This window comes from Ceratina calcarata, unplaced genomic scaffold (genome assembly GCF_001652005.2).
Source record: "Ceratina calcarata isolate Rehan_Ccalc_2016 unplaced genomic scaffold, ASM165200v1 scaffold337.2, whole genome shotgun sequence".
Taxonomy (NCBI): Eukaryota; Metazoa; Arthropoda; class Insecta; order Hymenoptera; family Apidae; genus Ceratina; species Ceratina calcarata.
Window position 1 is genome coordinate 596,847 of NW_017156497.1, and position 11,486 is coordinate 608,332.

General features: G+C 38.4%; 5 protein-coding genes across 11 annotated transcripts; 4 read left to right on the plus strand and 1 right to left on the minus strand.

Moving 5' to 3' along the window:
* Positions 1 to 42: 42 nt before the first annotated feature.
* On the plus strand, positions 43 to 3,057 carry TH1 (negative elongation factor complex member TH1). The gene is made up of 11 exons (XM_018024638.2): positions 43 to 240; positions 368 to 577; positions 638 to 857; positions 917 to 1,024; positions 1,096 to 1,245; positions 1,315 to 1,445; positions 1,508 to 1,948; positions 2,026 to 2,236; positions 2,299 to 2,439; positions 2,511 to 2,640; positions 2,706 to 3,057. Exons 2-11 carry the CDS (start codon positions 375 to 377, stop codon positions 2,738 to 2,740), a joined length of 1,770 nt encoding a protein of 589 aa, XP_017880127.1. The 5' UTR covers positions 43 to 240; positions 368 to 374; the 3' UTR covers positions 2,741 to 3,057.
* On the minus strand, positions 2,666 to 3,788 carry LOC108624982 (protein stunted). 4 transcript variants are annotated; one of them, XM_018024640.2, is made up of 4 exons: positions 3,600 to 3,788; positions 3,396 to 3,526; positions 3,223 to 3,274; positions 2,666 to 2,956 (listed from the first exon to the last, which is right to left on the minus strand). In XM_018024640.2, the coding sequence occupies exons 1-3, from the start codon at positions 3,626 to 3,628 to the stop codon at positions 3,261 to 3,263; spliced, it is 174 nt and encodes a 57-aa protein (XP_017880129.1). In that variant the 5' UTR covers positions 3,629 to 3,788; the 3' UTR covers positions 2,666 to 2,956; positions 3,223 to 3,260. The 4 variants fall into 4 exon arrangements, with proteins under 4 accessions (XP_017880129.1, XP_017880130.1, XP_017880128.1 ...); XM_018024641.2 differs by having other exon boundaries at positions 3,261 to 3,274; positions 3,600 to 3,787; XM_018024639.2 differs by having other exon boundaries at positions 3,245 to 3,274; positions 3,600 to 3,787.
* A 103-nt stretch (positions 3,789 to 3,891) lies between these two features.
* ATPsyngamma (ATP synthase, gamma subunit) lies at positions 3,892 to 5,850 on the plus strand. 4 transcript variants are annotated; one of them, XM_018024646.2, is made up of 3 exons: positions 3,892 to 3,999; positions 4,707 to 5,259; positions 5,324 to 5,850. In XM_018024646.2, exons 2-3 carry the CDS (start codon positions 4,721 to 4,723, stop codon positions 5,688 to 5,690), a joined length of 906 nt encoding a protein of 301 aa, XP_017880135.1. In that variant the 5' UTR covers positions 3,892 to 3,999; positions 4,707 to 4,720; the 3' UTR covers positions 5,691 to 5,850. The 4 variants fall into 4 exon arrangements, with proteins under 4 accessions (XP_017880135.1, XP_026669343.1, XP_026669342.1 ...); XM_026813542.1 differs by having other exon boundaries at positions 3,897 to 3,999; positions 4,772 to 5,259; XM_026813541.1 differs by having other exon boundaries at positions 3,898 to 3,999; positions 4,769 to 5,259.
* Positions 5,851 to 5,962: 112 nt separating this feature from the next.
* Polr1C (RNA polymerase I and III subunit C) lies at positions 5,963 to 7,601 on the plus strand. The gene is made up of 7 exons (XM_018024746.2): positions 5,963 to 6,118; positions 6,181 to 6,240; positions 6,308 to 6,498; positions 6,560 to 6,744; positions 6,804 to 6,992; positions 7,105 to 7,353; positions 7,467 to 7,601. Exons 1-7 carry the CDS (start codon positions 6,065 to 6,067, stop codon positions 7,580 to 7,582), a joined length of 1,044 nt encoding a protein of 347 aa, XP_017880235.1. The 5' UTR covers positions 5,963 to 6,064; the 3' UTR covers positions 7,583 to 7,601.
* A 182-nt stretch (positions 7,602 to 7,783) lies between these two features.
* On the plus strand, positions 7,784 to 9,154 carry LOC108625045 (gamma-interferon-inducible lysosomal thiol reductase). Its single transcript, XM_018024747.2, has 4 exons — positions 7,784 to 8,053; positions 8,190 to 8,383; positions 8,449 to 8,769; positions 8,836 to 9,154. The coding sequence occupies exons 1-4, from the start codon at positions 7,939 to 7,941 to the stop codon at positions 8,926 to 8,928; spliced, it is 723 nt and encodes a 240-aa protein (XP_017880236.1). The 5' UTR covers positions 7,784 to 7,938; the 3' UTR covers positions 8,929 to 9,154.
* Positions 9,155 to 11,486: the final 2,332 nt, after the last annotated feature.

Genomic DNA, 11,486 nt, shown 5'->3' on the forward strand with positions numbered 1-11,486 from the left:
TTCCTATATACTAGCATTTAAATTTGCATATATTATATCTCGAATACGAATGACAAAGACAGCAGACGCCATTCGCTCGTGCATTTGCTTACAACACTATCGTGTTTTAGGTTATCTATCAACGTACTCGTCGAAAATCCAAAGAAATTCGAAGAGTTTACAAATATTTATCGTACAAACAAATAAATATTCAACATTTAATCATTCCTCGAACTACAACAGACCGGAATTTCAAATTTGGTAAGAAAAATCAATTCCTACATTATTATTATCACTTATAGGTTACCCATACCCTTCAAATTGCAAGATATACAAAAATATCTAATCGTTGACTGAAAAAACCCTAACCAATGTTATAATATTACAGAAATTGAATGCAGAGAATTGTTTCTTTAGAAAAAATGGAATCTGATTACGAGGAAGATCGTGGGACGTGGACAGAAGAGATGGGGAAGGCAGAGGACTGCGGGGCAGAGGACAGTTTAGAGAATCCTCAAGAAATATTAAACGAATGCTTAGACAAATTCAAAACGCCTGATTATATCATGGAACCAGGAATATTTACACAACTCAAAAGGTATAAAACATCCAAAACCATTCCTGAATATCCATAATACCTACGCTTCTCTTTATTCAGATATTTCCAAGCTGGTGGAAATCCGGAACAGGTGATAGAGTTGTTGTCAAAGAATTATACAGCCTGTGCTCAGATGGCAAACCTTCTTGCCGAATGGCTGATCCTTGCCGGAGTGAAAGTCACAGACGTGCAAGCAATGGTGGAGAACAATTTAAAGGATATGATATTAAAGACGTTCGATCCGAAGAAGGCAGATAAAATCTTTACAGAGGAAGGAGAGGTACGTTTCTCATATATAAGCTCTCCTTTGCTGTGCAGGTATAATTAAAAATATTTCAGACTCCTGCATGGTTGACGGAAATGATTCAACACCCCACGTGGAGGTCACTAATTTACAGACTAGCAGAAGAGTACCCAGACTGCCTCATGTTGAACTTTACTATAAAAGTAATTAATTTAATAATAAGAATCTAATTTATGCAGCTTTTGTTCAATTTTCAAGACTCAATCTTTTCTAGTTAATATCCGACGCTGGTTTCCAAGGCGAGATTACAAGCATTTCGACAGCAGCGCAACAGATTGAAGTATTCTCAAGAGTATTAAAAACTGCAATCGCTGGATTTTTGCAGAACACAGAAAACTGGCAGTCGAGTATACAAGAGTGTGCAGTTAGTATCTCGTACCATTTACACATGAATTCTCGATATAGAATCTAAATTATATATCTGTGTTTCTAGAAAATGGTGTGCCATGGGCAGCACACTTACGTCTACAGTCAAGTGTTGCTACAGATTCTTGCACAAGAACCACGCGGAGGATTCATGATGAAAAGGCTGTCTCAGGAAATCACGAAATGCGCTCAACAAAAGTAAGAGACTCGATATTCTAATAAATTTGTACATAAGAAAGTCTATAAAACGTTCGTTTCAGTCACCACGACGTTACGCCGATAACTATGGCACTCAACGGAGCGTCTGGCAGTCCAAGCGCATGCCAAGCACTGGTATCAATGCTCTCGCGAAACGCTTTGAACCCAGCAGACATCAGCGTGCTGTTCCGAAATTATTCCACAGCGGAACCACCGCCTATAGAACTAATTCGTAACCCGCAGTTCCTGGAGCTACTAGTCGACGCACTGTTCAAACCGGGAGTGAAAATCAATCCCGAGCATAAATCAAAGTACATATATTTATTAGCATACGCAGCCAGCGTTTGTGACATCCCTGCTAAAAAGGGGCACGCGAGGAAACTGAATAAAGACGAATTGAAAACGACTATCCAAGCTATAGAGAAGGTTCACAGTATTTGTAATATTAATAAAGGGTCTACGGAGTTAATAGCAGAACTGCAGACTTTGTATCAATGCATAAGGTACGTTTGCATAAATAATATGCGATAGTTCGTTTTATTTATTATATAGGATTCTATCGATTAACGATTTTCTTCAGATTCCCTGTTGTAAGCGTGGGTGTGATCAGGTGGGTCGAGTGTACCGTCACCGAGGCATCGTATTTTAAATTATGCACCGAACACTGTCCTTTACATTTAGCATTACTTGATGAGGTGGTAGTTTGCCACGCTTTGTTGCACTCTAAAGTGCTGCAGCTCCTCGTGCGATTGTTCGAAAGTAAACAAGACGAATTGGAGATACTAGTACAGGTAAGGATATCACAAATTTAAATAATGTAAGAACTATTCATGTAATTATTTACGTTTCACAGTTGGAAATGAAGAAAATGTTGATCGATAGAATGGTGAATTTACTGAGCAGAGGCTGCGTGGTGCCTGTCGTCTGTTATATAAAACAGTGTTGGCAACGCGGAGACACGGACGTGTCGTTAATTAGGTATTTTGTTACAGAGGTACGATTATACAAAAACGAATGAATGAATGAATATAGGAATTCGGATTTTGCATTCTTAAATGGTTGCAGGTTTTGGAAGCGATAGCTCCACCATACACAGCAGAATTTATTCAATTGTTCCTGCCTATGGTGGAGGACGAAGAAATTACAGGAACTATGCGCGGTGATGGGGACAATGATCTTGTTTCGGAATTCATAGGTGAGGTTTTCTAAAACATTTTAAATAAATATTAACGTTAATATTTACTGCGTATTTTTTTCTAGTACATTGCAAAGCGCATTGCCCGACGATAAGATGATCATTGAAGAATTAAGGAACTTGGATGGAATCAAGAAAAATAGGTCCAGATAGTACAACATGTTTTTACTTTATCTGTGAATATCGGACTGATATATATGAACTACTGTTTCATTCAACATCTTATTTGGTGTTTAGTGGGCACGTGTGCAATTGTATATACCGAGAGCACGATCATTTCCTCCATCGATTTGTGATAACATAATTTACGTCTTCTCTGTAACAAAAACAATCGAGATCGTCAATCGTTTGAACGAATCATTGGACTTGTCACAGGGTTAGATGTACTCAACAATAAAACGATTAATGACTGAGAAATTTGTTATTTCAACTCCAAAACCTTTAAAGTGAGTTTCCATGCAGCGAATAGAAATTTGTAAAACGAATTAGCTGCATTTACTTGAAAAATAATCAATCGCTGCACGATTTTTCACGTTTAAGCATGCATGGGAATTATCAAACGACACTCTGTAGAAAACTAACCTAACTAATTTCTATAACTTACAACTTGAAACGAATACCTATAGCCTTTCAGCTGTAAGAGAAATAAAGAATGAATCCCACCCGAAATAAATACGCGACACGACGAAATTATACAATGAAATAGAACAGAATTGGAAATTAATGAATAATAATAATAATAGAAAAGTACATACTTGCAGGTCTACCGTCCTTCCACTGCGTGATTTTCACGCTCACCTCGTCGCGTTTCCCAGCCTCTGTTCTTAAATCTGCCTTAAGAGCCTGTCTGACGACTCGGGCAGCTATTTGAGAGTAATTGATATAACTGAAATTCGAACAAAAATTACATAACATTGGCGATTCGACATCGCGAGAAGGAATCGTCGGTGAATACTCACTTTAAACCGGCTTGCCTCCACGCAGACATTCTTATTGATGGGTTTGTTTAAACTTGTTTAATCGTAACGGAACTTTGGAAATAATACGTGACACCTTGCGTTTGAACGAACCTCGAATATGCACAGAAATCACCTGACTGACGTACAATCGTTCGCACGCCGAAAAAACAAATGGCCGACGCTCAGCGGAGTGGGGGGTCACGTGACACGCGCGCAGATTCAATTCGTTTTTGTTCCTAAAAGTTGACAACACTGCTCGCGATATAGAGGGCCTATCGATCGACCGCCCGATACTATAGATATCTCACTTGCTCAGAGGGACGGAGGGACGTCCTATGATCATTCCCATCCCGCTTGACACAGTTTTTTCATTTTTTATTAAACCCTTCTGAGTCGTGCGGTGAGTTTCATTCGTTACAATAAATAATGATTAAAATACTTAATTAAACGGGTATGTGAGAAACCGACGATGTTATAAAAAAAAGAGTGAACTGTAAGCACAAGTTGGTGTCCATTGCGATTATGTAAAGCAGACAATATTCTGTGATTTAACAAATTATTCCACGTTTATTTATGTTCCCATCGTGAATTTTTTTAATATAACTTCACTTTTTATCTCATCTCTCTGACTTTTGACTGTCTCAAGTCGCGTCTCTGTCATACAAACGATATCGAAAAATTGAAAAGACAGCTGAACTCGTTTCGAACACTACAATAATTATTATGAATTTAACGAAACGGTTCACTGACAAACATAATTATTAGCTTTAAGTTTAATGAAAATAGGATTAGAGATGAAATTCATCTCTTCTTATATTAAGTTTATGATTTATTAATATAAGTCTTATGTAATTTATCGTTTTATTTTTCAAACCTTGAACGACCTCGCTGGTAAGTTCGATTCAAGTTCAACAAACAATGCTAGCCATGCTGTAATTCATATTTTAATATAGCAATTTGATTTGATTTTAATTTTCCTAAGTTGTAAGTTTTACAAAAACGGTAGGAGTAATTTATAAGTATTAAGTATTCGAAGCGTCTGGTAGAAGTATTATAATAGGTATTAGAAATGAGAAGCAGTTTTTGATATATGAATTCTATTTCCAGGGACTGAACCGAAAATGTTTTCGAATCGCATGACCGCAATCGTGCGGCTGGCTGCACAGCAGCAGCAGCAGCAGCAGCAACAACAGCAACGAGGCATGGCGACTTTGAAGGCGATTTCTATAAGATTGAAATCAGTGAAGAACATTCAAAAGATCACCCAGTCTATGAAGATGGTGTCTGCGGCGAAATACAACAGAGCTGAGAGGGATTTGAAGCAAGCGAGACCACTCGGAGTCGGTTCAAAGCAGTTTTACGAACAGGCGGAAATCCAAGCACCGCCAGAAATGGAAAAGAAACTCGTAGTCGCTATTACGAGCGATCGTGGTTTATGCGGAGCCGTGCACACGGGAGTTTCCCGTAACATCAGAGATGCACTTTTAGCTGATCCGAAGGAGCGCGAGAATACAAAGATTATATGCGTCGGGGAGAAATCGCGAGCGATATTGTCACGTTTGTTCGCTGGTAATATATTATTCGTCGCTTCTGAGGTCGGCCGCAAGCCGCCGACGTTCAACGACGCTGCCAAAGTGGCGATCGAAATCATGAACAGCGAGTACGTTCATCAAACTTAAGACCTCTTGTATTAAACGATTGTTTAATGAATCAAATATTTGCAGGTACGCTTATGGTTCTGGCCGCATCGTGTACAACCGATTTAAGTCCGTGGTATCGTACGCCGTGGACCAGCTGCCTCTGTTCGACAAGAACGCAGTTGTCACTGCCCCTAAAATATCGATTTACGACTCGCTGGACGAGAACGTGATTCAGAGCTACTTAGAATTCTCCTTGGCGTCTTTGTTGTTCTATTCGATGAAGGAAGGAGCCTGCAGCGAGCAGTCGAGTCGCATGACTGCTATGGACAATGCCAGCAAGAATGCGGGAGAGATGATAGATAAACTGACTTTGACTTTCAATCGCACTCGACAGGCTGTAATTACTAGGGAACTGATTGAAATTATCTCCGGTGCCGCTGCTTTGGATTAAAGAGCGAGGGAACCAGCAGCATAGTGTTGCGACGTAGATTTAAAATTGGCTACCTTGCGATCAGGCACTCGAGTCCAGCAATATTTATGAAACGTGGAAATAAACTTGTTAACAAACACATTTTGTTGCAATTGTGATTAAAACTGCCAAATAAAATCCATCGATTCTGTTGATTTTTTGTACAACCTATTATTATAATAAAATGATATTCGTTTTATTCTGTATCTGTTCTGTGCATTCTTGTTTTCTCTATCCTTCTCGCACGGTATTCCTCTCTTTCTCTATCTGTAGCTTGCCAGGTGGCGGCATTCGTACTAGGATTAAACGTGGTTAAGCATCGAGCACGTGTACCTCAGAACGTCACAATAAACATTATGGAAAAACATAGAAAACCTAACGTTATTCTCGAAGAACACGGCGTTCCCAATGTAAGTTATTTTAATTCCAATACATCTCTGAATAAAGATTTACTATTTATGTATTTCCTCAGGCGTCTGAATACACGAATTATGAACCTGATCGTGACTGGAACCTGCAGAATTTTCGAAAAGTAATTGGAGTTCAAACATTTCCTACTTGAAATACAAACGATTTTTCTTATACTCGATTATTTGCAGATATTTAAGATTCAGGTTATCAGGGAATCCGAAGACGAACGAGAGTTGGAATTTGACCTGATAGGATACCCGCTTAGTTTTGTTAATGCCTTTCGTAGAGTGCTTTTGAGCGAAGTCCCAAGCATGGCTATAGAGAAAGTTTATATTATAAATAACACGAGTTTGATTCAAGATGAAGTCTTGGCTCACAGGTAAAGTTATCAAAAATTCTTGCTAGTATTTCATTTTTATAATATGATGTTGTTGATAAAGGCTGGGATTGATACCACTTCGAGCTGACCCACGATTATTCGAATATCCCTCTTCGGGTACCAAGGACGAGGACGAGGTCAGCGATCAGGATACTTTGAGGTACGAACTGAAAGTGTCCTGCACTTGGGATCACCAAGCTCCAAAGGATTCAAGGAGGACGACAGACATGTACAAAAATAGCAATGGTATGAACGAGTATTTAAATAATTAAAGAGAATTTAACGAGGAATCATTTGTCTTTTAGTATATAGCAAAGATATTAAATGGGTTCCTATTGGACGTCAAGCTGAAATCTATTCTCGAGGTGCCGAGGACTTAGGAGTGTTGGAAGACGATATTTTATTATGCAAAATGCGTCCTGGTCAGGAGATTCATGCTTTCATGCATGCAGTCAAGGGGATTGGAAAGGATCACGCTAAATTCTCCCCAGTAGGCAAGTCTACATTATAAAAATCGAAGTTGGAATAAAAATTACACTTAAGGGCAGCAAGAAATCATTTTGAAGCTCTGTTATCCTCCCTAATTTCGTTTATTCTTTACTTTAGCTACTGCGTCCTACAGACTTCTGCCACAGATAGAATTACTGAGGCCAGTCAGAGGAGAAATGGCAGAGCGATTGAAGAATTGTTTCAGCCCCGGAGTAATTGAGATAGTCGAGAGCAGATCAGGCGATCCTAATTCTAGAGAAGCAAGAGTGAAGAACGCCCGTTACGACAGTTGTTCAAGGAACGTGTATCAACACGAGGACCTCAAAAACTGCGTACGATTAAGCAGAGTACGAAATCACACTATTTGTAAGTATCCAGAATATTCATAAGGTAAAGGACGTAGTACCTGGACACTTTTGAACATTTACCTCACTTATTTTTAACATCATTTTGTATAAAAAACATGTCTTATTTTACAGTTACGATTGAATCAGTAGGAACCTTGCCGCCGTCTGTGTTATTCGTCGAAGCAGTTAAAATACTGAAAGGGAAATGTAAAACATTTTTAGAAGAGCTCGATAATATAGGAAAATAAACTAAAGATATGAAACCATCTCCTCATTGTTATTATAACCTGTCCCAGTAGATAAAAATGTCAGTTGCATTGGTAGATAAAATATTTGTATGAATAATGAAACGTAGAGGTTATCTTATTTCCACGTGACTGAAACAGTCGCTGTTCTCCATTATATCTTATCGATAAAGTAATAAACGAGAATAAATACGAGTTTTAATCCGATTCTAACGAGCGTCAGGTAGCTCCGTGTCACTTGCACGTTTCGTTGCCATGTGGCATAACGAATTTCTCTCGGCTGTTTGTTACATCACAGAGAAACCTCTTCCAGCAGCAGATTGAAGAAGCGTGGCTTTTACGTCTTCCATTCGAATACAATGGGGCCGGGATTCTTCCGATGGAAATTGATCGGCTTGATAATATTAGCGCTACTGTTATGGCAGGCGACGAAAGTGTTGATGAACATCGCGCAGGAGAAATCTGCGATCAAAGGTAAAAAAACGACACGTTCGCGAATAAAAATCACGTTTGATTAAATTCTTCTACCGTCGGGAGTAAAAACGTTTTCATTTTCTTGCGATCGTGTCATTTTCTTGATTCGCTCGGATATCTGCTAAGCTTTGTATAGCGCAGCTTCAGGACGTCCAGCTGGTAACGATAAATCAGGAGGCTGAACGGAGACAGCAGAGGGTCCACGTAGCTGTTTACTATGAAGCACTCTGTCCGGATTCCCGTAGCTTTTTTATCAAACAATTACTACCGACGTACCACAGAATCCCAGAGAATATCCAAGTGGAGTTGATACCATATGGCAAAGCTATGGTAAGAAGTTTCGTCAAACCAACGATTGATCATTCCTCTATAATGATTTTGTTAATCGTTTGCAGACGAGAAAGACTGACGACGGTTACAGATTCACCTGCCAGCATGGACCGGTTGAATGCGACGCCAATATGATTCATGCATGTTCCATAGACGTTCTAAGGAATTCCTCTGTTCAATTAGAATACTTGTCTTGCATGATTAAAAATAACTTGGACCCGGTGGATATTATGAAAAGCTGTGCCAGCAGGATGAATATAGACTACAACTCTATTTATGATTGTTTCGTGGGAGATAAGGGCAAGGAACTTTTAGCGAAATACGGAGACAAGACGCACGCTCTCGTACCGGCTGTTTCTTTTATACCAACCGTAACGTTAGACGGGGTAAGCATTCATTCTTATTAACAGATCCCAAGTAACGATGAACTGAAATTGAACATTGATTTACAGAGCTCGAAGAACCAAGCGAAGATACTGAAGAATCTACTCCAAGAGGTGTGCCTACAATTCCAGAAAGTAATCCCTGAAGGCTGCATATCGTAAAAGAGCATTAAAACTGCGTTTTCTATGAATGACGAATTCTGTGGGATGAACGAATTCTTGTTACAGTAAGAGGAAAGTAAGAGAAAGTGCTCTGGATATTCAATTATTTGTCCTAATTTTATACGAACGTTAACAGAATCTGATGTATTTTATTTGATGTATTTTGGCGTGAAATAATAATTCTATGAAACGTTGAGGATGTTTGATTGCCGTTTAAAAAAAAAAACAGAAATCAAAATAGTCGAGCCGGCTCCTTAATATATGGGAACAATTTATTAACTTAATATATCAACACTTTATACAAACTGTGTCGCTCGGTGAAACTTGCGATAAGTGAAACACGCCGTTGATACGGCGGAGGATATCTCTCACATGTACAATTGAAACAATGGATAATAAATGTACATATTTGAAAAATATACAGGAGAAAGAAAAAACGAGAATTGAAGATCCCTCATAGCCGAATGAACAATTACATTTATTGGAATTACTTCTCAAAGGTAAACATCAAAAATAAATAACGTACTTGATTTTTATTTTATTACTGTTTTTTTTTTCACGACGGAGATTTATAAATATCGCACTTTTAATACTTTTTATCTTGGTTTAAGGAAAGAGCGTGGCTCGAATAGAATTTTGACTATTTTTTATTATTATTATTCTGCGGAGGGGACGAACGTCTCGAGAAATTCAAGGAGGAGGAATTAACGAAATTACACGCGACCGAGATATCTGAAATCTACGAATTTAAGTCTCGAGATACAATACTGATTTCTGATAGTTTTTAACTTAATATCGGCGCTCGCTGAGAAGAACTTTAAAATTATATAGTTTAGACAATCTCTCTCTCTCGCGCTTTCTTCCTTTCTCTCTCTCTCTCTCTCTCGCTCTCTTGCGACACGAATATAAAATTAATATTAAATATTGGAATATGTTCTTTTTAACTTAGACTTAAATACTAACTTTTCAATGAGTCGATGAAACGAGTAATAATAATAATAATCTTTCTTCAAGCATTTAAATAGGGGTATGTACTTCGAGTAGATTCTATATATCACCATTTACAAAAGGACATTCTGTCGCGCGGTTCCTCTTGACATTTTTACAAAGTCTGAACAAACTTCGTCGTAAAACTGCTAAATTTCAACTGTTGTTTTTATGTTCACAATAACGATAACAGTTATCAGAACAATTAAAATAGTTTTGAAGAGACGTGTTCTATTTTTTTTGTTCATTTTTTTATATCCTCTGCGATTCGTTTGTATCTCTATTAGAGGGGGGAGGTAGGGAGGAAGGGCATCCGAATCGATGAAACTTCGTTAGATATGTTAACGCGAATATATTCGTCGTTCGGGCAAACTAGATGCCATCGAGAAATGATTGATGAAGATAGAAACGACGACGACGAGGACGACGAAGACGACGACGACGACGACGACGACGACGACGGTTGAAAGAATGAGAGGTTCCATTGGTTAATGAAGGAAACTAATTGAGTAGTTGTGACCTAAAAATGAGGATACATTTATTTTGTCTTTTTATGATCAATGCGATCTAGGTCACCAGAAATACAAGTACTTCTCATTTTGTTCACTTCAATATTAAATAATAAAGGACTGTGGAGGAATTCTTTCTTCTTCTCTTCCATTTTTTTTTTTTTGTTTCTCTCGTAAATTAGTTTCTTCATATATATATATATATATGAATATATATATATGTATATATAATATATATTACATATATATTATGACCGAACCACCGTGTGCTCGCACCGTTCGGTGTCTCTTCTTTTACTCTTAGTTCTTAAGTAACATTATCGTACGAATCGCACAAAATCACACGAGTTTCTCCGATTTTCTAGTTGCTCCGCTCGCGAGACGCACCCCTGGGCGAAGGAAAATATAATACACCGATCACTGAATCTTTTGTGTTTCATGGTATGTTTTTTTTTTCTCTCTCTCTCAAATATTCATCCCTCATCCCTACGTCTCTGTGTCTCCCCGTTGATTTTTCATATTGTATTTCAACAAAAGTGGTGTCGACGTTGTGTAAACGCGCACGCGTTCTCTTTTTTTTAAGGCTTTCTCAGTGGAGATAAGATACAAACGGGATAATGAAAATTGGATACAGAACGCACTTGGTGAAATATGTCTTCGTGTACGTGTGTATTATGTGTCGGTATGTATTATTACGTATCGTACATCTTCTCGAAAGCGTCGCAAGGATTCGAAAAACTAATTTCAAAACCGTCTCTCCATCGACGCTTTCCCGTATTAAATAAAGGGGGATCCCGGGTTCACAGAGCGATCGATAAGCCAGCATTCCGAGCATTGGAAGATCGTGGCTAGAGTCTTCTTTGGTAAAAATTAAAAAACGACACAGTTTAACAGGTGTAAAAACAGATGGATGTACATTACTGATCGAATTTCCTCGCTATAACAAATGCTACGTATCGATGTACATTAAAAACACACGAGACGAATCGATCTCCTGATCAGCCGACGAACCACTATCGAAAATTCTATCCTTTAAATACTAACCCCCCCATCCCTAACTCC